The 26,290-nt window shown below is 37.9% G+C and overlaps 1 protein-coding gene across 1 annotated transcript in view; it reads right to left on the bottom strand.

The window, feature by feature from the left end:
• Positions 1 to 26,290, bottom strand: part of LOC134528842 (facilitated trehalose transporter Tret1-2 homolog) — a 167,242-nt gene that overhangs the window by 33,666 nt on the left and 107,286 nt on the right. Inside the window, exons 2-5 of the mRNA XM_063362509.1 lie at positions 24,610 to 24,763; positions 19,597 to 19,732; positions 6,372 to 6,557; positions 2,892 to 2,990 (exon numbers count right to left, since the gene is read on the bottom strand). Coding sequence (XP_063218579.1) covers positions 2,892 to 2,990; positions 6,372 to 6,557; positions 19,597 to 19,732; positions 24,610 to 24,763 — 575 coding nt within the window. The remainder of the gene's footprint in view (positions 1 to 2,891; positions 2,991 to 6,371; positions 6,558 to 19,596; positions 19,733 to 24,609; positions 24,764 to 26,290) is intronic.

Here is a 26,290-nt window from a genome sequence, read left to right as displayed (position 1 = left end):
CCATAGGATCTTTTCTATGTCTATGATTGACGAAGCGTTACCTTGTTTACTATTGGACAGCATGAACAAAAACAGGCATGCCTCTATATTAAGGCTGGGTTTACAATTAAAAGATAGAAGCGAGTGCATAGCAGGCCATACACATTTCCTGTGCAAAATTGGTTCACAATTTTTATCTTACTGTTAAATTCAGCCAATGACATTTCACGATGTAACCGACATGTTGGCAGTGTTAGTAAATAACTAAATTAACTACCAAATGATTACCCCACGACATCTGACCAGCCATTCGTGAACACAGTCTTTAAACATATAAATTAATTTGGGTTGCGTAAAATGTTTGGTTTACCATTATACCCATGAAACACTGATATTATTTGTTTACATTAATGCTAGTGAATTTTTACAAGCAATATCAATCATTTATTTTCAAAGCAGGAATTACATACACCTGAGCATTTTAATATCTCGTCAATTTATTGCTACAATATTATTGATATAGACCCGGAAATTTCGCGGATTCATTTAGTCGCAAGCTAGAATGCAAACATCCACACTGTCGCACTGTGTTCATGATTGGACCGCAGTTATCTGGACACGCCCCTCTACGACCGTAAGCCAACGATGTCCAGCTAGGAGAGAAGTAAGCGAATCAGGTAGTGCCAAATAACAAGGATAAAAATGTTCTCGCTAAGAAATCAACCAATGGGAAAGTAAACATGGATCGAGCACACCTATAACTTTGAATTCTATCCTGAGGCCAGAGGAATCCGCGAAATTTCCGGGACTCTAATTATTGATAACTATAAACAGTTCTGTAGTCCCGCCAAAATTGCACCCTACTCTGCTCTCATTGGCTGTTTCGCCATACGTCCGTAAAAGAAATAAAATATATTAATTTCCCTTCCATGCGCACTACCTGTCTCCCTTGTACACGACCGTCTTGTGCGCTATTGTGAACCAGTAGGTTGGAAAACATGGCGGTTAAATCTTGTGCGCACGACATACTGTTACTTGTTATTTTTTTCAATTGTGCACCCGGCCTTACCAAAGGGAGTCGTGTGCTGCTGTACGTAGAGCAACACATTTCCGTGCGGCCAAGTGTGTGGGAGAAGACGGAAACACATTTGAACATCTCTCGATAGCTTGATACACAAAACTGTGGTGCTCTACTGTTTAAAATACGTACTGATAATACAATCCTGTAGTTACCTCTGTATGAGATATCGCTGTATTCACCATTTTTTCTCATGTTTAGAATTGATCTTTAAGTACCTACTGTCATAAATGCACACTAATGCAAACATTTTTTTAAATGTAAATGCTTAAGAAATCATATTCTGTACGTAAATGATTTAATTTTTTTTAGTTTACTCAAAAAAATATTGATTTAACATTAAATTACGTACATAATGTATGTATTGCGTATTGCCTGGCCTTAATTAGCAGCCAGGCTCTTTATTTCTAAGCACAATTTTTAGATTTATAAATAGCGTGTTGTTACAAATGGCAATCAAGAATCTATTTACTATTTATTTTGTAAACACGTCTAATATGTCTGCTAGACACATGGTAACAGCATTGTAGGTAGTTGTATAGCTAAGGAATAACATTACGTGATGTGACTGTAGGATATCTTGTATTAACTATTGGTGTGAATTGTGTGATTCCAAGTAGGTACATCTCAAGGATGCAAACCCACTGAGCGAATGTGTTAATGAATGTTAGCAGTTAGCGTCCTTGGTGGCAGTGATCGCTAAATTCTAAATTACACAGCTAACGATTCTGCCAACACTTTTACAAGAACTGCCACTGCAGTTACCTTGCCGGTGAAAAAAACTACAGGGTCATTTCTTACAAAATACGGCTGAGATCAGCACAGGTCTGATGACAACAGAACCCGATATTACAGCTCTGTTTCTGTACACGATTTCCTGCCGATATAAAAATCAAATTTGTTTATTATAATTGGAGGACGTAAATAACTCACTTTCTCACCGAAACGTTTTGTATACGATTATTTATTCATTTCTTTGTTTGTCAGTGTGAATGGCTTTAAAATATTTATACCGCCCTTTACAGTTTTGAGTTTTGGTGTTTGTGTGCTCTCTAATTTGTTGTTTATCTGTCAATATTTATTCTCCTTATACTTTCGGTAGTCCAACTAGGCGGTCAGTATAATATTAATGCCAAAAATATACACGTTTACAAATTTTGGCAGCGCTGAAAGAATTTTAATTAAATTTTCATCTTAATTTTTAAAAACTCAATTCTGAGTGTTATTTTACGATTCAATAATTATGTTGCGGAATTTTCTTTGAGGTACGAAAAACCTTTCTGGCGTAAAATAAGCTTCAATGATTGATACATTTTTTTTTTATAAAAGCTGGATATATACCAGAATATTGGGCGACCGCAGTTACCTGAAAAGTTCTGAAATCAATCAAATTTATCCATAAATGCATATCATTAAGTTTTAATTCTGCAAAGTTGCAAAACAATTAAATTCATCATCAAGCAAATGTTAAGTCCCCACCAAAATACATTTTTGTGAACGTAAAAATATTTTTAGCTTAAAATTTTACAAATTATTCCTTTTCAGTTTTATCTCATGTCTTATCAGCCCCAATTTTTTTCCAAACTCACTTTCAAAATATTTTAAAAGCTGCTCGGCTAATGTGATGTTACTTTATATATATAAAAAAAAATTTTCTTCGTAGAATTGATATTCACACACTTATTCCATGACTTCTAGAAATATAAAGTGAAGATGCAAAAGTGTGTGTTTGTATCGATTAAGATAGTTTTTAAAATACGACTAAAGGTAAGAGTTATGTGAAGGAACATCTGAGTATCTAAATGAGAAAATTTGAGCAGAAGCAAGAACTCACCTAAAGACGCTAAAGTCGGGCACATGGAGATCAAAGATCCTCTCACCCTAGGAGATCCAACTTCAGTGATGTACACTACGGCTGGACTCGTCCCCATGGCTGCAAAGATAAACAATCCGTTATGAGTAGGACCATGTGATTTTCGTGAAAAGATTTTCCGACCAGCTGTGTGCTAAAACTCTATAGCATTTTCTGTGTCTCGTGGTTGGCTGGGTTTATTCCAGGTGCATGTCTACTGTCGGCGCACCAATCACAGCCAGCCAGTGCGGAAGCAAACTCGTCCTGAATGGCCCGGCCAGACAGGGCGATGGCTTCTCTCGCAGACGGCCGCCAGTCACAAGGGAACAATGGCATACCTTGTTGCAGTCTAACGAGCGAGCAGATTATTTCGCGAAAAACGCATGCCACCAGTTATGAGTTATTTCTAAAGAATTCTGAACTGTGTTATTTCTACAGTTTGTGTCCCACCTAACGACGTTAATACTAAACTTTTTTTTATGTAGCTATCAAAGGAAGACCACCTATTGCAGTTTTACTTTGGTACGACTTCCGGAAAATTTCTACCTAGTTTTTTTTTGTTCCATGGTCCCTGGTACCCAAATCCATTTTGTGTCTACAGGGTGTGTGTGAATTTGGCCGGCAAACTTAAACTGTAGGTTCTTCACGACAAAATAAGTAGAAAACATGTATTTCTACGTGTGGTCTAAAGTGCTTCCCAAAACTGGTAAAGGCCTTTGAAGTTGGGGCTGAACAACGTATGTTATTGTAAATAATAAATAAAATATTTAAGATGTAACATTAAGCATCTGATTTATGTTTAATTGAATCGTGTTCTACAACCTTGGCGAATTCTGTCGCTGAGCAAAACTATTTCATTGAAATAGTTGGGAGTAACACCTTTATTTTTAACATATTCTTGTTAAATGTTACCGTATCCGGTAAGTTCAAAGAAATAATTAATCCGCAGCCATAAAATTTGCTGTGATTGTGCGAGTAAAACTTCATCCAATTAAATATAATTAAGACTCTCAGCATTCTATCTTCAATAATTTATCTAATATTTACAATAAAAATGTTTTTCAGCTCAAACTAAAAATAAATATCTACCAGGTTTCGGTAGCACTTTTAGACCAAAAGTCGTATAAATATTTCAACTTATTTTGTTGTGATGAAGTTTTTCGGTCAAATTCAGACTCATCCTATACATCTTATAGATATACACAGGCGATAAATTCTGTGATTTTGCACAAACTACTTCCCTTGATGCACATAATATATAGAGATTAAAAATCTCAGTGAAGTTCGTTAAAGGGCAAAATTGGACTAAGAGACAGTAAATAGGGGAGGTTTTTTAGTATAAAATATATCACATCGTTTGCGGCACTTGGTAGGAATAATTTCGTGAATTGAACGGAAGTATATTGGAACGGAAATGTGTAAACACAATGCCGACATCTGTGGGAGTCTCAGAAATCTTAAAAGATGGCGGATCCTCGTGATTCATCCGTACATATTGCTTTCATGAACATCGCAGTATTTACACCACGCAGAGATATTAAAAAATAAAACTTTATATAAGAACAACTATCATTTAATACTTTATGTTATAATTTATAGTCATAACAAGAAATAATGACAACTTAAAAATGCATTAGAATCCCAGCATTACAATTTTGATAAACCCTTAGTTACATTGAAATGTTGAGGTAGCGCAGCTTTCATCATACTGTAGACACAACAAATTGTTAGTCTACATATATTTGACACTATGAAAAATTAAAAATTAGCTGATGAGATTTTTACTGTTGAATCTTAATTGTTGACTCAGCTCAGTAAGGTTAAGGTTTCTTTGTAGGAAGTATTTACAGACTGATTTCGGTCAATTAAGCCAAATAAAATATGCAAACATATACTTAGTGTTATATGTGTTTTAATATGTTTCAGGTTAATATTTTAGTTATGCCATAGAAGTATAACTTCAAACGTGTGTACCTAAGTACACTTTTTTTTTAAAAAAAAAAAGAATTCTAGTTAAATTTTGTGTCCGAGTTTTGTATTAGAAGTGTATTTCCAACAAGAGAACACATGACTACTCGTTACCGAGGTTTAGATGTTACACATCACTAGCGAGTTCTGAAAAACTCGGTCACAGTTTTCATTCCTTTTTTTTTTTAATTAGTTCAAGAGGTGGGGGGAAAAGGGTAGAAGTTTTAAAAATAATTCATAACTTCGTTAGTAGTCACAGAGTTATATCCTTTCAAAGTTATTGTAAACTTTCTGAGTATTATCTAAAACTTTTTATGATAAGTGCATTACTTTACGCAAAGGCTTAGCCAATTCGTGTAAGGATTAGCTTATGTGGGTTAATGGTTGCGACACCTCAACAGGAGTGGTCACTAGCAGCACAGCACAGAATATTCCTGTCTGTGCAGGAACATGACCAGACCTTGACGAGGGCAGGGTCACAGCAGTAGACTGAATGCAATTCGACCGAAAAGTCTCGTGACCGACAGTTTTTTTGTCCGACATTTTGGCCGAACTACTTTCTCCTCGTGGCCACGTCATTCTAACAGAGAATGTTTTTTAAAACTCTATGAAGATTTTGGATGCACTGATTAGGAAACATTCGAAATATTTCGGTTAAGGATTATGAGAAAATGTTCCCTCGATATTTTTTTTTACAGATTGTTCCAGAAGCTTCAAAGAGGTTCCAAGCTCCAATATTAGTACGTTAAGTTTTCTTTTCTTTTTTACTTTAACACATTAAGCTATATGTGCGGGCATTCTTTCAGTGCGGAACAAAAAAGAATATATTTTATCAAGTCAAACTTCTTTGCTGAAAGGGGCTACAATTTTATAGCTTTACGGACATTCCGATCGCATGAGGGGCATAGTTAAGTACGTGGTGGGGGAAACCGGTGGAGGAGGGGAGATGTAGAAATAACGCAGCATAATTTCACAATTGCACACTTGTACACTTGAGTACTTAAGAAATAGCATAATTTAGCATATATATTATTATCTGCGACATCAGCAGTTTCCTACACCTAATAACGTGATAAAGAAGAAGTTTCACTTGTGCTGCATGTGGACTCCATGCACTTGCATTTTTTTTGTGTGATTTTAAAAAGAGTTGGGTTGTAAACCGGTCGGGGCCGGTCGGGGCCGGTCGGGGCCAGTCGGGGCCAGTCGGGGCCTGTCGGGGCCGGTCGGGGCCAGTCGGGGCCTGTCGGGTCCGGTCGGTGCCGGTCGGGTCCAGTCGGTGCCGGTCGGGGCCTGTCGGGGCCGGTCGGGGCCTGTCGGGGCCTGTCGGGTCCGGTCGGTGCCGGTCGGGTCCAGTCGGTGCCGGTCGGGGCCTGTCGGGTCCGGTCGGGGCCTGTCGGTGCCGGTCAAGGCGTGGCCTAACCCGGACCCCTCCAAAATACACTTAGTTTTAGTTAGGTTAGGAAAAAAAAAATCGCCGAACGCCGGCGGACTCACACGAGGCGATGCCGGCGATGAGGCGGCCGGCGAACAGCATGCCGTAGCTCTGGCCGGACGCGATCATGATGAAGCCGACGGCGGCCGGCAGCGCTGCCAGGCGGATGGTGTTGAGGCGGCCCACGTTGTCCATGATGAGGCCGGCCAAGATGGCGCCCACCGGGGCCATCAGCACCAGGATGCTCACTGCGCAAGACACGCCTTCTCCCTCTTCAAACCATTCATGCTGTGGACAATTTGGATTTAACGCCATTCTTGAACGCACGCCATTACAGTTCTGCACCGTTTGGCTTGCAAAAAAAAAACTGAAAAAAAAAAAACTGAAAAAAAAAAACTCAAAGAGAATCAGCCTTAAGAGGCCACTCCAGTGTTTCAGGGGCACTACGCAACCCGCATTAACCTCATAAGATTCAATGTTATTTTCATTTTGCTTATAACTAATTAACTAATATAGATTTCGAAATGATGCTTGCTTGATATGTAAGACAACGATGCTCTTATCAAAGCTTATTTCTTCAAAAACGTGCGTAAATTATGGTTCAAACCTAGACAATACACTTATACATCTTAGTAAAGATTAGTATAAAACCATAATTTATGCACGTTTATGAAGAAAGGGGCTTTGATAAGAGCATCGTTGTCTTAAATATCAAGCAAGCATCATTTCAAAATCCATATTAGTTAATTAGTTATAAGCAAAATGAAAATAACATTGAATCTTATGAGGTTAACGCAGGTTGCGTAGTGCCCCTGAAACACTGGAGTGGCCTCTTAAACGGTTCATGTCAAACTGATAAACCCAACGATGAACCCAAACAGGTATCATGGACAACACATCGACGACAGCACTGACGAACACACTACGACATATCAGATGAGACGTTTCGGGAACTGGCATCTCTTCCCGTCATCAGGCACAAACACAGACTGATTTTTGGCATAGGAAACCTATTGTGTTCGTCAGTCTTGTCGTCGTTGTGTTGCCCATAGTTAGAGCCACGGAATTTTCGCGCATTCATTTAGTCGCAAGCTAGAATGCAAACCTCCACACTGTCGCACTGTGTTCATGATTGGACCGCAGTTATCTGGACACGCCTCTCTACGACCGTGAGCCAACGATGTCCAGCTAGGAGAGAAGTAAGCGAATCAGGTAGTGCCAAATAACAAGGATAAAAATGTTCTCGTTAAGAAATCAACCAATGGGAAAGTAAACATGGGTCGAGCACACCTATAACTTTGAATTCTATCCTGACGTCAGAGGAATCCGCGAAATTTCCGGGACTCTACCCATAGTACCTGGTTTAGGCTTGTTCTCTGTGGGTTTATGCATTCAATTTTTTTTCCTTTTTCTTGGATTAATGAATTTTTTCCCATAACAAACAGTGTAAAACTGCAATGACGTGTGTCCAAGAAACTGTGTGAAATCGTTTCAAACATGCTGACCAGCAGCACGGGGCTGGTTGAAGCTGATGGGCTCGCAACAGCGCCACAGAGGCGACGCTGATATTTCCAACCAATCACGTCAGTACGACAAAAATGTCGAACGAGACAGACTTCCCGATTAGAAATATTTTCTATTTCTATCACGTCGCGTCGTGGGCGCGGCGTTACTGAAATGTGTGTCAAAAATTATTTTTTTAAATATTTTAATACAAGTGACTCGGTAATTCTTTTATTATAATTTTATTTTAAAAGGTTTTGTTAACTGAATTTATCTGTAAAATTGTATAAATGTGTTTACGAATTTTTTTTTTTTTACATTTCTATTATAAGTTTGAAAAAAACATATTTATTTAAACATATCTAATTTAAAAAAAACTGCCAGCGTTGATGGTTGTGTTACGTTTGGTGCATATGTTACAGCGAGAAACATTTTACATACAATCTTTTATTTTTGGTTGTTCACGGTAACGCGATATTTTACTGTCGCGTTGTTGTGATTCCCGCGTAACATTATTTATTTTTTTAAATAATCGCCATGGTTCTGTAGCACAATGGCGTGATATCATTGGGCGATATTATGATGTTGAAAACAGCCCGGAGTTGGGTTGAATCCATTTGTCTAGAGCGTTAAGAATCATGACGAAAAAACTCATCTCATGTCCAGAAATATTACCGCCCGTGTTGTGAGGTAAAACAGTGTTTTTATGAATATGCTTATCTCAAAACATCGTATTCGCATAATCCATCTAACAAGGGTAATAAAGGTAAAAATTAGTTAATTAGAACGCTTGACAAGACAAATATACACTGTTAAAAATGTTCACCCTCTATTTATGAAGAACCCTGGTTCTGGTTAAGTCTTATTTTGCCCGCGTGTGTTCGTTTAGAACGAAACATCCTACTTGGAAGTCAAAATACGGTGTAAATTCTACTAAAATTAAGTTACTTGAAATAACGAATAACTCTAGTAGTATACAACAGTTCCTCCGGAAACCGGCTTCTTGCCTTGGAGCCTGAGCCGAACACCATCTTGGAAGATGTCATCGTTGCACTTTTAGTTATGGTCGCCATTTTGGATTGTGGATTCACGGCGGAAATCTTGGATGACTTTGAACTTTGACCAGGACTTTGACCCCGGCTGCCATATTGGATCCGCCATTTTGTTTTTTGACCATTTTAAATTCCGTCATTTTGTTTTTCGACCATTTTAAATTCCGCCATTTTGTATTGTCAATTTCAATTCAAGAATTTTCAACCATCTAACACCCTGTTCCCTAGCGTTTCATTTTTTGTTACGGCCAACATCTTGAAAATCCATTATCACGACGTGTTTAGCTCGTTATTGCCATCTACCATACGATGCATTGTAGCGGGTCCGTCCAATTGTGGGAAAACGCGCGTTCTACTGAGATGGTGGAGGAATAAAACTGTCTTCGGTTCGAAAATGTGCGCCTTTATTCCAAATCCCTGCAACAGCCAATTTACCAGCGCCTGGCTACGATTCTACGATCGGTGGAATGCCTGGAGCATAGGCGTACCCAGGAATTTTTTTCGGGGGGTGTTCTTCCAGATTTTTAAGAAAAACTACATAAACACCAAAAATTAATTATTTCTTTAGTAAATAAATAGAATAGTCTCAAATTTCATATTTTAACCTGGGCTATTGTTGATATGTAATTTGTACGTAATTTTTCTTTCAATTAACTTAAGTAAGTTGACATTACGATATTAAAATACCTACAAAACCCCCGAAAAGATATATATATAAAATATAAAAATAATTAGTTAACTTAACGAATTTACGTACGCACTTTACAAACTTATTCCTAATCAGTTGACGGCATGACAATAGAATAATAAATTGCTGTATAATTTGATTGTAAGGGTGTTGGCAACTAAGGCCGGAATTACAATAGCCCGTCCATCCGTCATCCGTTTGTCAATTAAGTGACCTGCACCCAATAAGATGGACCGAAAAATGTCATCCACTCATCCGTCTAAAGCTTGATAACTTTATAATTGACGGGTGAACGGATGAAACTATAACCTCCTAGTGTCTTCTAGGTGTTTGCAGATAAAATATATTAAAATGTACTAAAGTTTGTTTAATTGTTTAGCTGATTCCAAAAATATTTCTTAGCTTACGTTTAGACACATATCGAAAGCTCTTTTTTGAAACAAAAATGGTCTAAGTCACGGAAGTATTATAATTACATATGGTAACTCTGGAAATGAGAAAATACATACCGAAAAAAAAAAAACCTCCGAGTTTAATGAGTTTCAAGTACTTACTTTACATAATTGTTTAAGTACTATAATTACATATGATAATTTTTTTCCCACCAAATTGTTAATTTTTCTCAACAGTTGTCAGAATTGACATGGAGAAATATTATGACGGACGAGCGGAGTGTTGTAAATCGCCAGCCGACCTCCGTAGCGTAGTCGGTTGCACACCGGCTTATGGTGGGAGAGGTTCTGGGTTCGAGTCCCGGGTAAGGTATGGGAGTAAAATTGAGACTTATTCAAAATATACACTTGCGATAAAATATGATGAAAAAGAATAATGAAATTGATATTTCTGGCTAAACGGATACCGCTCAAGGCCAAAATCCAAGCAGTGACGTGAAGTGAAGTTGTATATCGCTTGGCGGCTGACGGACGGACGGATGCGACGGGCTGTTGTAATTCAGGATTTACAATTCAAGTGTAGCAAAACAGAATTAAATCTTTATATATAAAAATCTCGTGTCACAATGTTTGTCCGCGCTAGTTTCCGAAACTACTGCATTGATTTTAATGAAATTTCGCACAAATATTTGTAACTTTGTCCAACTTTATATATAGGACACTTTTTATTTCGATTAATGACAGCGTTTCCGAAAATCAGCTCCCAAAGGTGGTTAAGCACTGGCAACAGTGGGTACTCCATCTCCATGACAACGGGATTTTGCATTGTTTATGCCTTCTGCGTCTTCATGGCAACGGGCATCGCTTAGATCGATTTTTTTTTTCAATTCGAGGCATATTTCTGTATAGATTTAATTATTATTTTATGTAAAATTATTTAAATTTAAAAATATATTTGTGCGAAATACTACTGACTGACTCATTACGAATGACTTGAAATCTTTCAACCGATTGAAACTTAGCATAGTTACTCATTTTGTGATGTAGGTATGTAGACGCTCACTAAGATATGATTTTCCGAAAATCAGCTCCCAAAGGGAGTTTTGGGGGTGTAAAATATCAAAATTCCAGTTTTTGGTAGAAAATCACCATGGCAACGGCTGTTACTTTGTTGATGCTTCATTCGTCTCTATGGCAACAACTAATTGACTGTTAGTGCAGTCCTCATCACCGTTGAAATTTTACGGGGACTTAAAATATCAAAAATTGCCCCTTTTTTCAATTTTATATCCTACAGACTTTAACTTAGCATTAATGTTCCTCATTTTATGCTGGATGACGTTTTCCGAAAATCAACTCCCAAGGGTGGTTAAGCCCGGCCAACAGTGGGACAGCGGGATTTTGCATTGTTTATGCCTTCTGCATCTCCATGGCAACGAGCATTGCTTTGATTTTTTTTCCATTCGAAGTGCGGCAGTGGCGTACCCACAAGGAGGGGTATGTATAATGAGCGGCGCAAGTGTTCTGCCTGTAGACTGCCGTAGCGAAGTGCGGGTACATCAGTTGTACGTTGCGTGCTCGAGAATCGGGAAACCATCGGTGCTACTCGTTTTCTCTCTGGTACATTACAAAGCATTGTAATAAAATTTTGTCGAAATTAATTACATTTTATTTTATTTATTATTACTGTAAATGGGATATTTAGTCTCAATTTTTCCCCATTAGTATAGCCGTGCGAAGCTGGGTCGGGCAGCTAGTATATTATTTATATATATATTAAATTATATTGTTCTATTACAATATTCGCTAAAAACACCTACATATTGAGTTGAGGCCATTAAGCTACTGACTCAAACAGAACTTCACACCACGTTGCACTCAACGAGGTCCCTTTCATTTGAGGCGAGAAATTTACAATTCAGCTTTTCAATGTTTGTAACAGTCGTTTAAAATTACGCACCTTGTGATAATCAAACTTTTTTCTTCGTGTTAAACGTACAGATGTACAGTATTTAAATTAAAGTACCTGACTTGACAAAACGACCAAAAAACGTCCCATCCCCCCCCCCCCCACGTTTTAATAGTTTTATAGAGTTTTGTATGAAATTAGGTCGCAATCACTACTGTTAATCAATGCCCAATTCTACTAAGCAAATCTAAAAAATAATCAAAGTAGAGTTGAACTGATTATTCCATAGACCAATCACCGCGATTTGAGAATTTAGACTGACCTATCATGAACCAACCACTGCAATTCAAATTTTTTTACGTTTACTTACCAATTGGGCTGCTTGGTGACGTTATTTCTCTCGTTGCTCTGTGTTTAGAAATTGAGCTCGAATGACATGAGTGTTTATAATTTTCTTGTCTTATTTCGGGGGGGGGGTTTGAACCCCCAAAACACCCCCCCTGGGTACGCCTATGGCCTGGAGTATTTTCGTTTTACCGATAATTCGGATGTGCTGCCTCCTAGCGAAGCAAGAGCTAATTCCGTAATAGTTTTCGACGATGTCGTGTGCGCAAAGCAAGGCATAATTCAAGAGTACTTTTCCATTGGAATACACGCCAAATTAGACTACTTAACCTTGTCAGACGTACAGCAGGATTCCAAAACATCTGCTAAGAGACAACGCGAAAATCATAGTACTGTTTCGTACGGACGAACTTAATTTACGTCATGCTTATGACGATCATTTAAACATTGACATAACATTCCAGGAATTCAATTATATGTTCTTCTTGTGCTGGAAAAAACGAGTACTGGTTTATAGTAACAGTCAAGGACTGGCCTCTATATAATAGCAGGTACAGACAGGGATTCGATCAGTTTATCTTCAAACATGAATCATAGATTTCGAAATTCGGCCGTAGTAGTCGTGACTTACATACTGTTCTCGAGTCTCACGATGCCGATATCAGTAAATACATTTCGCTGCTGGCTCAAAAAAGTAGAAAGTGTGAAAAACAAATTACTAGAGAACCTTCTGGCCATCGACCAGCGCGTGGAAGACTCGGATTCTCAAATTCGCGACATGATCGAAGTTTCGAATGCACAGAGACGTGACGAATTGCAGAATTTTCAATGCAGCACTAACTCATTTTGCAACGAAAGCAGACTTGCTAACCACAGGGAAGAAGTTTCTACGGACGAATAAAAAGTATAAAAGGAAGTCTTGCAATATGTTTTCACCCAGTACAATGTCGGACTTGACCAGTGACCATCGTGCTATAAAGTATGTTCGTGAGAAATATCTTCTTGCTAGAAGAGCCAGACTTTCACGTATAATTAAAAATGAAGAGATGTTTAAACCAATCACTAGTCGTCTCGACGAAATTAAATATAGGAAAGAACCAACCATCACTGTGAAGACAGGTGTTGATAATGAGATGCCTACTGCAAAGAAGAGGAAATATGAACCAGATCTAGAAGAACAGCACTTTACAAGTACAAAGTCTATGCACAAGAAATAATTATGAAAATGAAAAAAAGTTAATGCAATGGTCCGGCCATACTTGAGATCTTTCACGAGTCGTACTAATAACACAACCTCTGGAGTGTACAGATAAAATAATAGGTAGTTCCATGGTACTAAAAAATAGACTTTTTACCAGGAAATTTAATATGTGTAGAAGAGTAAAAAACACAACGGGACTCCAGGTCTGTACGAATTGCTGTTTCACAGGGAACCTTAAGGCTATTCTCACGAAGATTTGCAAGAGAACAATAAAATTCTAGAACTAACTCGTGCGCACTTTCGTGATAACGATCCAGAAAGTGGCATATATAAAGACGAAGATCATGAAGAAATGGACATTCTCGCCAATCTCTTCAGTGAACTATGAACTAGCAGTACATGGTGAAGGTTTAAAAAAAAAAAGCTAGAAAGTGGTCGAAACTTTGACTTTGTGTATTGGGACGACCCAGACGAAATGGTCAACAGACCAAGACTTTTTTCTTGCTTCGCTTAGTGTAAGAAACTATTCGCACATCAATGAAATAGTCCCCATTCTAGAACAACTGAGGGAAACCGGCTACATACAATGAGTCAAACTGGAATCGCTCGAGAACTTCACGCTCCTGCAAGACGAAAATATCTTCGGCGCAAAATCGCCGTGCATGGACTTGGTGATTTATTCCAGGTGTACCTTGTTGAGATGATACCATATTCCCGAATGAATAAAGGCTTAGAGTAAATGTTCACAGTCATTGATGTGTATTGAAGGTTCGCTTGCGCCAGACCTGTGAAATCGAAGAATGCAATTGACATAACCAAGGCCATGACAGAAATTTTGCGTGATGGACATGTACCATCGCACCTACAAACGATCTCGGCAAAGAATTCTACAATGACATCTTCAAGGTTTTGATGAAGATGTTTGGCAACAAAAACTACTCTACATTTAATAATATCAATGCCTCTGTTGTCGAAAGGTATAGCAGAACTTTGTGCACCAAGATGTTGCAACAGTTCACAGCTAACGGAAATTACAATTGTCTGGATATCTTGCCGAAACAAATAAGCTAATGCAATTCTACCGTGCATTCTACCACGAAAACGAAGCCCAAAAATGTAAAGGACGATCACTTGCTTCGAACAGTGTTTTCCAACACGAAGAAGAAAGATCCACGAAAAACCTAAACTTATGTCGGTGACTTTGTACGAATCTCTAAGTAGAGAAGCATCTTCGAGAAAGATTTAACTGTGAATTGGAGTTCCGAACTTTTCCGTGTAACTCACGTTCGTGTATCGGTGCTAAAACCTACTACCTTGAAGATTTGTAACACAAGCCTATTCATGGTGGCTTCTATGCCGAAGAGATTCAGCCTACGATGTATCCTGACACAAATTTGGTGGAGAAGATTTTGAAACGAAGAAATGGGTGATCCTACGTTAAGTGGTGGGCTTCCCACCTTGTTTTACTTCGTAGGTATTAGATTTAAAAAATTGAGAAATGCTAGTAATTTGCTTTTATTTTGTTCTTGAGAAAATTATGTTGAAATTTTATATTTATAAAAATTTTGGGTTTTTTTCTTGGATTTTCTCACTTTTTATGGCAATTTTAATTTAATTATCTTTTTAACATCTGTCAATGATCGTGACGAGCCTATCGGATGAATCATTATTTTAACAAGCGATTTTTTTATGAATTTTGGAATTTTTCCCGAATTTCTAGCTTAAAAATTACAGATTTCCAAGATGGCGGAACAATTTCAAGAGGGTGGGCGCTCTGGCATAAACAAGTCCTGCACTCTGGTGGGAAAAAATTAAACTAATATGGTGACAGTGCACTGAGCAGACGAAAACCCGATGGTTACCATGACGTTATACTGGATAACCTAATATCTGCCTTGGCATTAGTGGTGGGAGGTCAGTCTGTCGGTGGCTTCTGTGGAGGAAGGATCTGTCGCCAGTTTTAATTGATTGTCCTAGTCGGGTTTGAACCCAGTACGTTTTTATAAGTTTATTATTGAAATTCACTTAAATATTTTTTATTAATTTTAAAATTTTTTCCGTTAAAACTTGAGATAATAATTACATAATTTAAATATGTGTACAAATTTTAAAATTGTGGAAGTTCTTTTTTATTAAAAAAATTAATGAATTTTTTTATAAATTTAAAAAAATTTCGTTAAAATGATATAATATTAACGGATTTCCAATATGGCGACCGTAACGAAAAGTGCAAATATGACGACCAAGGTCAAGGTCCTGATATCAGCGGCTTTAGGCGGCTTGCTTTTAGGAAACTTAAACCGCTTTTAGGAATTTGCAAGCTGTTGACTTTTTTCAGGAATAAAATTGGAAATTTTCCCTCAATACGGGAATATTTCCCTCGAAACAGGGAAATTTCTAGGAATGTTGAGTCAATTTTTGAGGAATTTTGAGAAAATTTGACACAAAAATTGCCGCCGTGACGTAAAAATCCAAGATGGCGGCCGTAACAAAAAGTGCAACCGTGACGTCATCCAAGATGGCAGTCGGCTTAGGTTCCACAGCCAGAAGCCAGTTTCCGGAGGAACTATTATATACTACTAACTCTTTGTTTATTTTTAATTAATTCTTCGTTGAAAAGTCCTTCAGTTTAATTTAATTTCTCACTGTGGACGGTGATGAGTCCGCTGAACATGCGGCAAAAGTTTTAACAACCATTCTTGAATCAAATCAAGATTAAATTTGTCTGAATTCAATGACCGGCTAATTTCGGCTGCAGGTTAATCACGAGAGAAAAAAGATTCGAACAGTAATACGACTTACGGAGCGTTCACGCGGGTAGAGTAAATGGGAAGGCGATTAGGGCAAGTAACAGTGTCAATTCCACTGGTAGAGTAAACGCTCTTTTATCATCTAAAATACTTCACGATACTATTATAAGTTTTTGAAGTTAAAGCTGAACATTTGGACTATTGCAAAAATAAAAAAGGAGAAAGCAAATGTTTAATTTAACAGAATTCTACAACCACCGCAAAACGTGCCGCTGTCTGAAAATTATTTCAGTGAAATAATGGGAAACAATCTCATTTTACATTAATTTTTATGACTTGTTACAACCCCTAATTATTTAAATTAAATAATTTCGAGACAGTGATAATGTTCATTAAAACCGGTAATTTTGAGGATACTCTATAGCTTCAAATTTTTGTTTGATAACGAGTATCGGATTTGTAACATTATTATATTATGACATTTTCAAATATGTGACTTCAGTTATTCTTTAAAGGTTAAGTCAGATTCATAAAAACATAGCATTTTTACCTTTGTGAACAAGTATTCGCCTTGAAAAGTAGAAACGTTGTTGTTCCATGGCCAATGAAATTAGTCATTTATTTAAACATTTCGTAAATCAACCTGTGTCACAAAACCATTAGGTTTTTGAAAAACTAGAAAATAATATATATGATTAGTAATTAATTGAACAAAAATTCATTTAGTACAGGAAATAGCCTAATGCGCATACAGAAAAAAAAGTAATTTAAACTAGAAAATTTAAAGCCCCTGTACATAATTTTTCAGTCTCTTTACCTTTATGACCTAAAAGGGAAACTGATTTTTACCCCTCCTTTAAAATGTTATCGAAGAAAATAAATCATTCTTACAAACAGCATTTTGTTAATCATACAACTGCACAAAAATATATGTAACTACAATTTGAATTTAATTCCTTAATTAATAACAGTATAATGAGAAGGTTTGAATTGTTTTGCATTCGCCAGTAGTTTATTTTATGTTAAGTTTAATTTAACTCTACGCGCACTTTAAGTAATGTTCCACATTGAGACGATTTCTGGGCTACAATTTTTTTAGTGTTACTAAAGTTGAGAAACTACTCTACTTGCTCTACCTACTCCAGCTGCTATAACTGATTTACTTACTGTACTTACTCTACCTGCTCTACCTGCTCTACCTACTCTCCCTGCTATACATACTCTACCTACTATAACTGCTATACCTTACTGTACCTACTCTACCTACTCTACTTGCTCTATCTGCTCTACCTACTCTCCCTTATATACATAAACTACCTACTGTACCTACTGTACCTACTCTACCTACTCTACTTGCTCTACCTGCTCTACCTACTCTCCCTGCTATACATACTCTACCTGCTATAACTGCTATACCTACTGCACCTACTCTACCTACTCTACTTGCTGTATCTGCTCTACCTTATCTCCCTGCTATACATACTCTACCTGCTATAACTGCTATACCTACTGTACCTACTCTACCTACTCTACTTGCTATATCTGTTCTACCTACTCCCCCTGCTATACATAGTCTACCTGCTATAACTGCTATACCTACTGTACCTGCTCTACCTACTCTACTTGCACTATCTGCTCTACCTACTCCCCCTGCTATACATACTCTACCTGCTATAACTGCTATACCTACTGTACCTACTCTACTTGCTCTATCTGCTCTACCTACTCTCCCTGCTATACATACTCTACCTGCTATAACTTATGTACCTACTGTACCTACTCTACCTACTCTACTTGCTCTACCTAGTCTCCCTGCTATACATACTCTACCTGCTATAACTGCTATACCTACTGTACCTACTCTTCCTACTCTACTTGCTCTACCTGCTCTACCTACTCTCCCTGCTATACATACTCTACCTGCTATAACTGCTATACCTACTATACCTACTCTACCTACTCTATTTGCTCTATTTGATCTACCTACTCTCTCTACTACACATACTCTACCTGCTATAACTGCTATACCTACTGTACCTACTCTACCTACTCTACTCGCTCTATCTGCTCTACCTACTCTACTCGCTCTATCTGCTCTACCTACTCTTCCTGCCTACACGCACATGACCACAACCCACGTGGCGCTGATCTGTCATTCTATTATCTACATACCAAAAATTACCGGTATTATTACCCCCGCAGAAAAGCTGTTTCACCCCCGCAAGGGTAATTACCCCCAGTTTCGAAACCCATGATTTAAAGGAAACATTTAGTTTCCTTACAGCTGTGCGCTTTTTCTGCCTCATTGTGGATTTCGACGTTATGATTTGTTCCTATAAGTAGTCTGGCGATAAAAAAAGAAGCACAAGCTACAAGCTAGAGAGTTCTGTTGACAAGAACAAGACCCGGTTTAAAAACTGCGCATAAACGCAAGAACGCAACGAACACAAGACACGCAAGGCGCCAAAACACCGGCCAACTTTTAAACTTTTGTATTTGAAGCGAAGTTTTCTTCAAAACGTTTTTACAGACACCGACCTCGTGCGATGATGTTTTTGTTCACATACATCACTTTTTTCTCTTGTTTATGTTTTGCACAGCGAAAGAAAATTAATTGCAGTTTTAAATCAAATGATTGGCCGATTTGGGGGCGTTTTCCACAATTTCGGTTTGTAAGTTGGGCAATGTGTTGGGTGTTTGCGTGGTTGCGGTCCTTGAAGCAAATACACTAGAGACTAATACCGGACAGCTCTATACTAACAACACAGGCGAGAGTGTGAAAAATAACCTAGCGGCAAGAGGTGTAACTACGAACATACTTTATATAGTGTCAAATTATATATAATATTATCTGGTGTCAAACATTATTAATTTAATTTTTAAAAATTAAGAACTGGAGGTTTATATCTCTCATAAATCTGTACTATGATTAAAAAAACGTTCTTCCAAGAGAAAAGAAAGTTATTTTCGTTGCCATAATGTTGGTACCATTATGTATTTAACAGATACATTGTTCATACTGGGCATACCGTTTGCCATCTATCGGACTGACGTGACAACGACGCAAGGTTTTCACACAAATTTCTTGAAGCTGTCCGGTATTAGTAGAGACCTGCAAAATTCGCAGATTCATTCGGTGATAGGCTAGAATTCAAACACATATACCTCTTAGATAATTTTGCTATTGGCTTACTGTTCATCTGGACGAATCTCAACCAGTTATAAACCCTCAACCAAAGAAGGATCGAATCACAGACAAACCAGCTGAGACGACTTACAAGCCGGCAGCCGATGAACTTGCGTTATTTGCCCGAGTGTACAGGGGTATGTGCAATCTATCGTGAAGACCATCGAAACCGCGAATTTTTGCAGGTCTCTAGGTGTTAGTCTCTGGTGTGTTTGCTTGAAGCGTGCGAGCGTGTGTGCGTCGGAGGAAGCGGTGGTCACCCAGCCACGAGGAGGACTCCTTGCCGATGTGCAGACCGGCCACGCCCTGGTCCAGCTGGGGAACCATGACGGCGGAGAAGGCCATGGATATGCCCACCACGATGTGGAAGGCCGCGACGCAGATGGACGCTATCACCTGCGACAAAACACTTCCAACAGCACAACTCACAACCAGTGGCGGATCCAGAGGTTCACCTCGGAGGGGGCACTCTATGATTTCAGAGTAGCCAGAGAAAAAATGTCTTTAAATTACCGTCAGTTGGGGTAACATTGGCCCTTTGAGGGTAACTTTGGCCCAAGACAAAAAAAATGTTAAACCATGTTACAACTCTTCCACATATTTATGAGATGTGATGATACATATGTTACATATGTATCATCACATCTAATAAATATTTGGAAGAGTTGTAACATGGTTTAACTTTTTTACATATGTATCATCACATCTAATAAATATTTGGAAGAGTTGTAACATGGTTTAACATTTTTTTTGTCTTGGGCCAAAGTTACCCTCAAAGGGCCAATGTTACCCCAACTGACGGTACTTTTTAAATTTAATCTACTCACACTACACATAACATCCAACCACCAGATTTTATGATTCTACAAGAAATTCATTAATTATATTAACATGTATTATTGGTTTCGGAAACAATCATTTTTGTCGGCAATATTATTGTAGCAGCAGACAACTGATTTTTTCGAGGGGGGGTGGGGGACTTGCCCCTGGTGCCCCCCCCCCCCCCTTGGATCCGCCACTGCTCACAACTCGCCGCGCAGCTCTGACCACGTAACCAAGTTTAAATTCAATCAAATTAAAAATAATAATTTAATTAAATATACATTATTAAATATTGATATAAATCCACGTATAAAATAAATAATAAATTAGTTAAATAATCGAGAAAATTTTAATTATTATTGAAAATCAATAAACACACTGGATTTAAATAATGTATTAATACCACAATTTGTAATCCAAATAAATATTACTTGCGGGAACATAACCTCACTTATACAAATACACTTGAAAAAATTTATAAATACAATTTCTATCACTAATATTCACAATAAATAATTTTTTTCAACTATATGGATCAGTATTCAATATAATTTACAAAAATAGGTGAACGATTTAAAAGCACTTTTTTTTAATTTGTTTAAAGCCTTTAATTCAATATAATTCACAAATATAGGTGAAGGATTTAAAAGCAGATATATTTTTTATTTGTATAAAGCCTTTTTTCATCTTATCAATTATTCGTTGCATGCTGCGCGCGCATCGTATAAATTCAAATGTTATTATTTTTTCCTAGCGTACCTAAAGAAGTATAACATAACCTCACTCATGTACAAATTGTATGTAACCTTTTTTCATTCTGTCATTTTTCTTTGCATGCTGTGCGTGCATCAGGAAAATTCGCTCTCATCATTTCTCCACAACGCGCCCAAAGAAGTGTTACTTGAAAAAATATTACATTAATTTGAATTTAATATTTAATTTCTTACGTAATTTTAGATAGCTGTAAGGCACCTAAGACAGCCGTTGAAAAATGATGAACAAAACAAACACTTTAATTTAATATACATGAAATAATTATTGACAATTAAATTTATTTTTATATATTGCAAATGGAAATTATTTATTGCATATAAATTGATAAAAAATACAAAAAAAATGTTTTTAATGAAGAACTCTTGAAAAACTAAACTGCGCATTAATTGTCTCTCCTGTACTTAAAATGAAACGTGTAAACAAAAAGCAGGAGTTCTGTGATGGGCTACCTGCTGGTTAAGATGTGTTCATGAATCCAAAATCCTTTTACATAAGTGCTGAATTATTTCTTGAACATTTGTAGAACATTTTGTACCAAGAAAACCAACAGGAAAAACATATTTCATTCTTGATGGACATGCTTCTCATGTAAGTGCTCGTTTTCTGGGCCTATGAAGGGAAGCTACAACAAAGAGGCTAGCTTGGATGCCAGAGCATTCAAGCCGGAATATAACCAGATATCAAGCATAACAGCTCATTGGTAATGCATGGAAAAAAATCTGCCACGGTTGGTAATGTTGTTTCAGGATTTTGGGCGACTTGAATTTTCCCTTTTAAACCTAATGCGATTCCTCGCCGTTTTTATTCAATTTCTGATGCATATTCGGCTTCTGTAAAAACGGAATGTAATCTTGCTGCTCCTGAGAATGTTGAGGTACTTGGTGGACATAGCCCTACTAATGCTGCTACTATTCCAAATAGGCCTATTCAGTCACCAGAGTTCTCTACAGTTCCAATTGAAATCTCATTCCAGAGTCAAAACTAGAGTAAAACAGATCCTTCACCCTCCAACCCTCCACATCTAAAGAAACTACAACACAGTATCTCCTTGATACAAGCCCACTCCCGCAACTATCCCCTCATCACAAACGAAGATTAAAACAATGTGCACCGATTCTTACCACAAGAGAGAATTTAGAAAGATTAAAAGAGAAAAAGAAAAATAACTCAATATCAGCATCACCCGAAATGAACCAACCTATGGCTTCTTCTAAAGGAGTGAAGATGAAGAAAACACTTCGTAAAGAATATTACAAGAAAAATCAAAGTGTTTATATGACTCCAACTGGTATGGACACTGACAATATTTGCTGTGAATGTTGGGAGCATTACCACAAAACTACTTTCAAGGTGGACCGGATTCAGTACAGCATGTGTGCAAAGTGGCTTCATGAAACGTGTACATTGTACGGCACATTGTACGGCACATTGTGTAGTGAATGTGGAAGAGAAGAAAAGAGAAAACTTAACTCTCAACAAAACAAAAATTAAGTGCGGCATCTATTCTCATTAGTGTGGCATCTCTCCTATAGGTAACATTATGATAGAAAAAAACACAAGCCCTAGAAATTGTTTAGATATTTCGAAACATATTGTTATTCTAATGAGTAGTATATGTATTTTTTTCTGATAAAGCACAGAAGCTAGAAATGTTGTGTATGTAACATCATGTATGTCAAACTTTTATCCAATAAATGTGTTTCTATAGATAATTTTCAAAATGTGCGGCGTCTCTCCTGGAATTACCCTATATAGGGACTGGAAAAATTCAATAACCTCCAGGGTAGACTCCACTATCCTCTATGTACTCGGGCAAATTACACCTGCTCATTGGCTATTGACTCGTGGCACCTGTTAACAGGAGTGATTTTGATTGGATTCTTCTTCAGTTGAGGTTTATTCACAGGCTCGGAGTCGTTCAGATAAACTGTGGCCCAATCACAAAAGCAGGAAAAAGTTAAAAGTATTGGGATTTCAGCCAATCGCGAAATTAATCTGCGATATTTTCCTATCTCTATATATGTAGTTATTTAAACGTAATCTAAGGGAGCAAAATTTTCCACTCTTATTAAATACGAGGAACAGGATGTTTTAGCAATAACTAAATACGTTCGTTGAATTTCTGTGCAATTACACAACTTGTGTTTTATCACCGCAATTCTGCATCCCTTTTCTTTGTGCGATTAAAAAAAACTGAAAGAAACGTGTTCCAAAATTTAATATCTTAATTTAATAAGTTCCTTTGCAAAGGAAAGTATTTGTAGCAGCAAGCCAGTATAAAAATTTGGCATTCCATTAAATTACACGATATGGCTTAACGTAGCAAAAAATTTTATATCAAACAATAGAAAATTATTATCGCAAAAAAACTGTTTGATGCCAAGATTGCGACTTTCGGTTCCTATCTCTCATACTTAATTAAAAATATACTTAAAAGTGTAATGAAAAGTGACGCAGACGTAGAATATGAATTAGTATTGGAGGATACGAGGGACAGAATCCCCTTGGAGATTCTGGTTCATAACTCACTCCAGACGCTCCAGCCGAAATCTCGGCCAGGTTCTTGCCGAAGACTGTTGCCACAGACACAGGAACGTTTCGCGCCAGCGGGTCTTCTAGGGGTGCTCCTTTCCCCACCAGCCACCCTTTCCGCCCATGTTCCATCAACTCTCATCTGGTCTCGACAGACGTGATCACGTCGCAACCAGTGGCTACTGGTTCTCTGAACCTGCTGGTTCTGCTGCCCCTAGTATGCTACTAGCTTGTTACAGGACAACAGTGAATTCAACTGGTGTAACAGAGTTAGCAGCCAACAAACCAATGACAATCGACTCGAGTGTGTAACGAACTGTGGTGTCCAACAGGAGCGTCAATCAACTCCCGAAATTTCCCAGGTTCTTTGTTTGGTATGCTTTTTACGGTTATGCATAGGGACACCTGTATTTCGCGATTCCATTTCATATCAAGGTATTTCACAAAACACTGTAGCTTTTTCTAAGAGTCATGGCAAATTGTGAGGGTGTAGCAGTACGGTGACCACATTCTCATTGGCCCCGTCAAGAGCGGGACGACACCTATCCCCGACCTCAGCCAATAACCACAGGAGAAAAGCTACAGTGTTTTGTGAAATACCTTGACACGAAAAGTATTCGCAAAATACAGGTGTCCCTAGTTATGCACAGTGGCTTAAAGTGACAGGGGCTCATGGTAAGATTCTAACTACATGAGTAAAGACCCAATGCTCATTAATTTGAGTCATGCCGGTATTTCGGATCAAAACCCACGGCCCTAGCATCCAAGACTCCTTACCAGGCCTCAGCTACTGCCAGTTGCTTCGCTGGTTCTCTTAGTTGCGTCGTTGGATCTTCTTCTAAGCAAATTAAATTCATTTTCCCTTTTTTAAACACAATTTTATTAGCTTCACTTGTAACAAACAAACTATGCAACCAAATCTTGGAAGTCGATTTCAACCTACTTCTAATGGTCATATCGATTTGAAACTTTGCAAGTATGTGCAATCCGGATGACAATACAATACTTTGGTACTATCGAATTCATCTGATGATGGAGCCAGGAGGTGGACAGTGGAACTCTTCAACTTTTAGTGTGTAAGTGGTAAAAGTGTATATTTTTTAAAACTATAATGTTATTCTTCATATGAATAGTGTTTGACATACCTGAGGTAGTATTTTTGGTTGGTCATCCTGCTCCGTCGTAGAGTTGTACACCACTTGTAGTTTCCCGCTGCCCATCTCGTAGGCAATCTGCTTGGCCTTCTGCACCTCTGGCTTGGCACAGTTCTCCAGCCATGGCTTTGCCTCCTCGGCCAAACTGGAAACGTGCAATGGATGTTTTTCAGATAACCACGAGGTCCACTTACATTCACCTGTCACTGATTAATAACTATTATAAGAATAAAATAGTGATGTTAATATCATCAGTTCAAAAAAATATATTTCCTCTTTACAACTGTAGTGCAACTAGTAGTTACAATGATGCTACTTCGGGAAATTTTCTATTTAGCTTTTTATTTTCATGATCCCTAGACCCCAAAACCATCGTTTACTAAAACGTTTATATGCTGTATCCCCGAGAGGAATGGGTATCTCTTCTTCTGGGTGGATATGCTGGAGTTTGAAAGGCAATTACCTAACTACTGCTCTCAGAAATATTCTTGCCATTTATTGTATACTTCTCCCATAACATACAGCTTGATACATTTTAACACAAAGTTATATATTTTCTTCGGTATGAATAAACATGACGATCCGAGCCAACCTTGAACACTCGTAGTAAATATTACTGTGTACAGGCTGGGTCCCTGCGCCTCGCTTGGACTCTACATGCTCTATGACCTGTCTGAACCAAAGAAGCCTTTCCTCGACTCGTGAGTCACTACACATGTGTGCCCGCTATGTCTCGGGCCGATTGCTCCTTCTGGAAACTTTCGTTCACACAGCCTGGCACAGAACCTTCCCTGGTTGCACAGAAGCTTCCAGGACATTTGGTTCTCCTACTACGTCGCTGAGGGTCCTCGAATAGTCCCGGCCAAGTAAACCATAGAGCCGTCTTATTGGTCCTGAAATCTCTCTTGTCGTTGGCCTGAACTCACAGACTGCTTATTTACGATTTCCGTCGTGGAACTATAGCTGATCTGAATCATAGGCCTCACGTTTCCAGTGTTACAAAAAAGTTTTAATCTATTAATTATTAGACCTGACTGACTGTTCACGACATATATTTATACATACATCACTTTTTATACTAAACGATAACTGCTGTGATTTTTCACAAATTACTTCCAGACTGATGTACGTTATTTTGAAGGGGGAAAAAAACAACGAAAAATCACTATAATCCCCTAAGTAAGAAAATTTCTACATACGTTTGAAGTTATTTCACCATCATAAAGTTGAAGTCCTGTCCTACCCAATGCATAGAAAAACAAATAATCTCTTTCAGTAGTCCTTTGGGAAATTTTTTGTACGATCTATTAAAATAAATGTTCGTTTAGGGATTTTATAAATCACCTCTTTGTAGAATAATGTGATTTATCTTGTGTTAGTTTTTTTTTTCATAATCCCTTGTAGGTACGTCTTGCGTTATTGTCTGTGTTTGCCGTAGTTGTCACGTTGTCCTCTGGTGTCTGTCTTGCACTTTTTAGATATGTATTTAGTGCTGGCCTGGTAAGGTTTTGTATAAACTGATAGGCTGGCGCTTTAAGAATTTTATTAATGTAAAAATAATTCATTATTTTTGTAACAGAAACATAGAAGGCTACTGACAACAGAGCCCAGACGCCTGTGCATGCAAATCAGTGATCGGAGGTGCGTGCAACTTAGCATTTCATAGTGTTGA

The sequence above is a fragment of the Bacillus rossius genome, chromosome 2, assembly GCF_032445375.1.
Source record: "Bacillus rossius redtenbacheri isolate Brsri chromosome 2, Brsri_v3, whole genome shotgun sequence".
Classification (NCBI taxonomy): Eukaryota; Metazoa; Arthropoda; class Insecta; order Phasmatodea; family Bacillidae; genus Bacillus; species Bacillus rossius.
The sequence above is the reverse complement of the archived record's forward strand: the minus strand, read 5'-3'. Positions and strand labels throughout refer to the sequence as shown.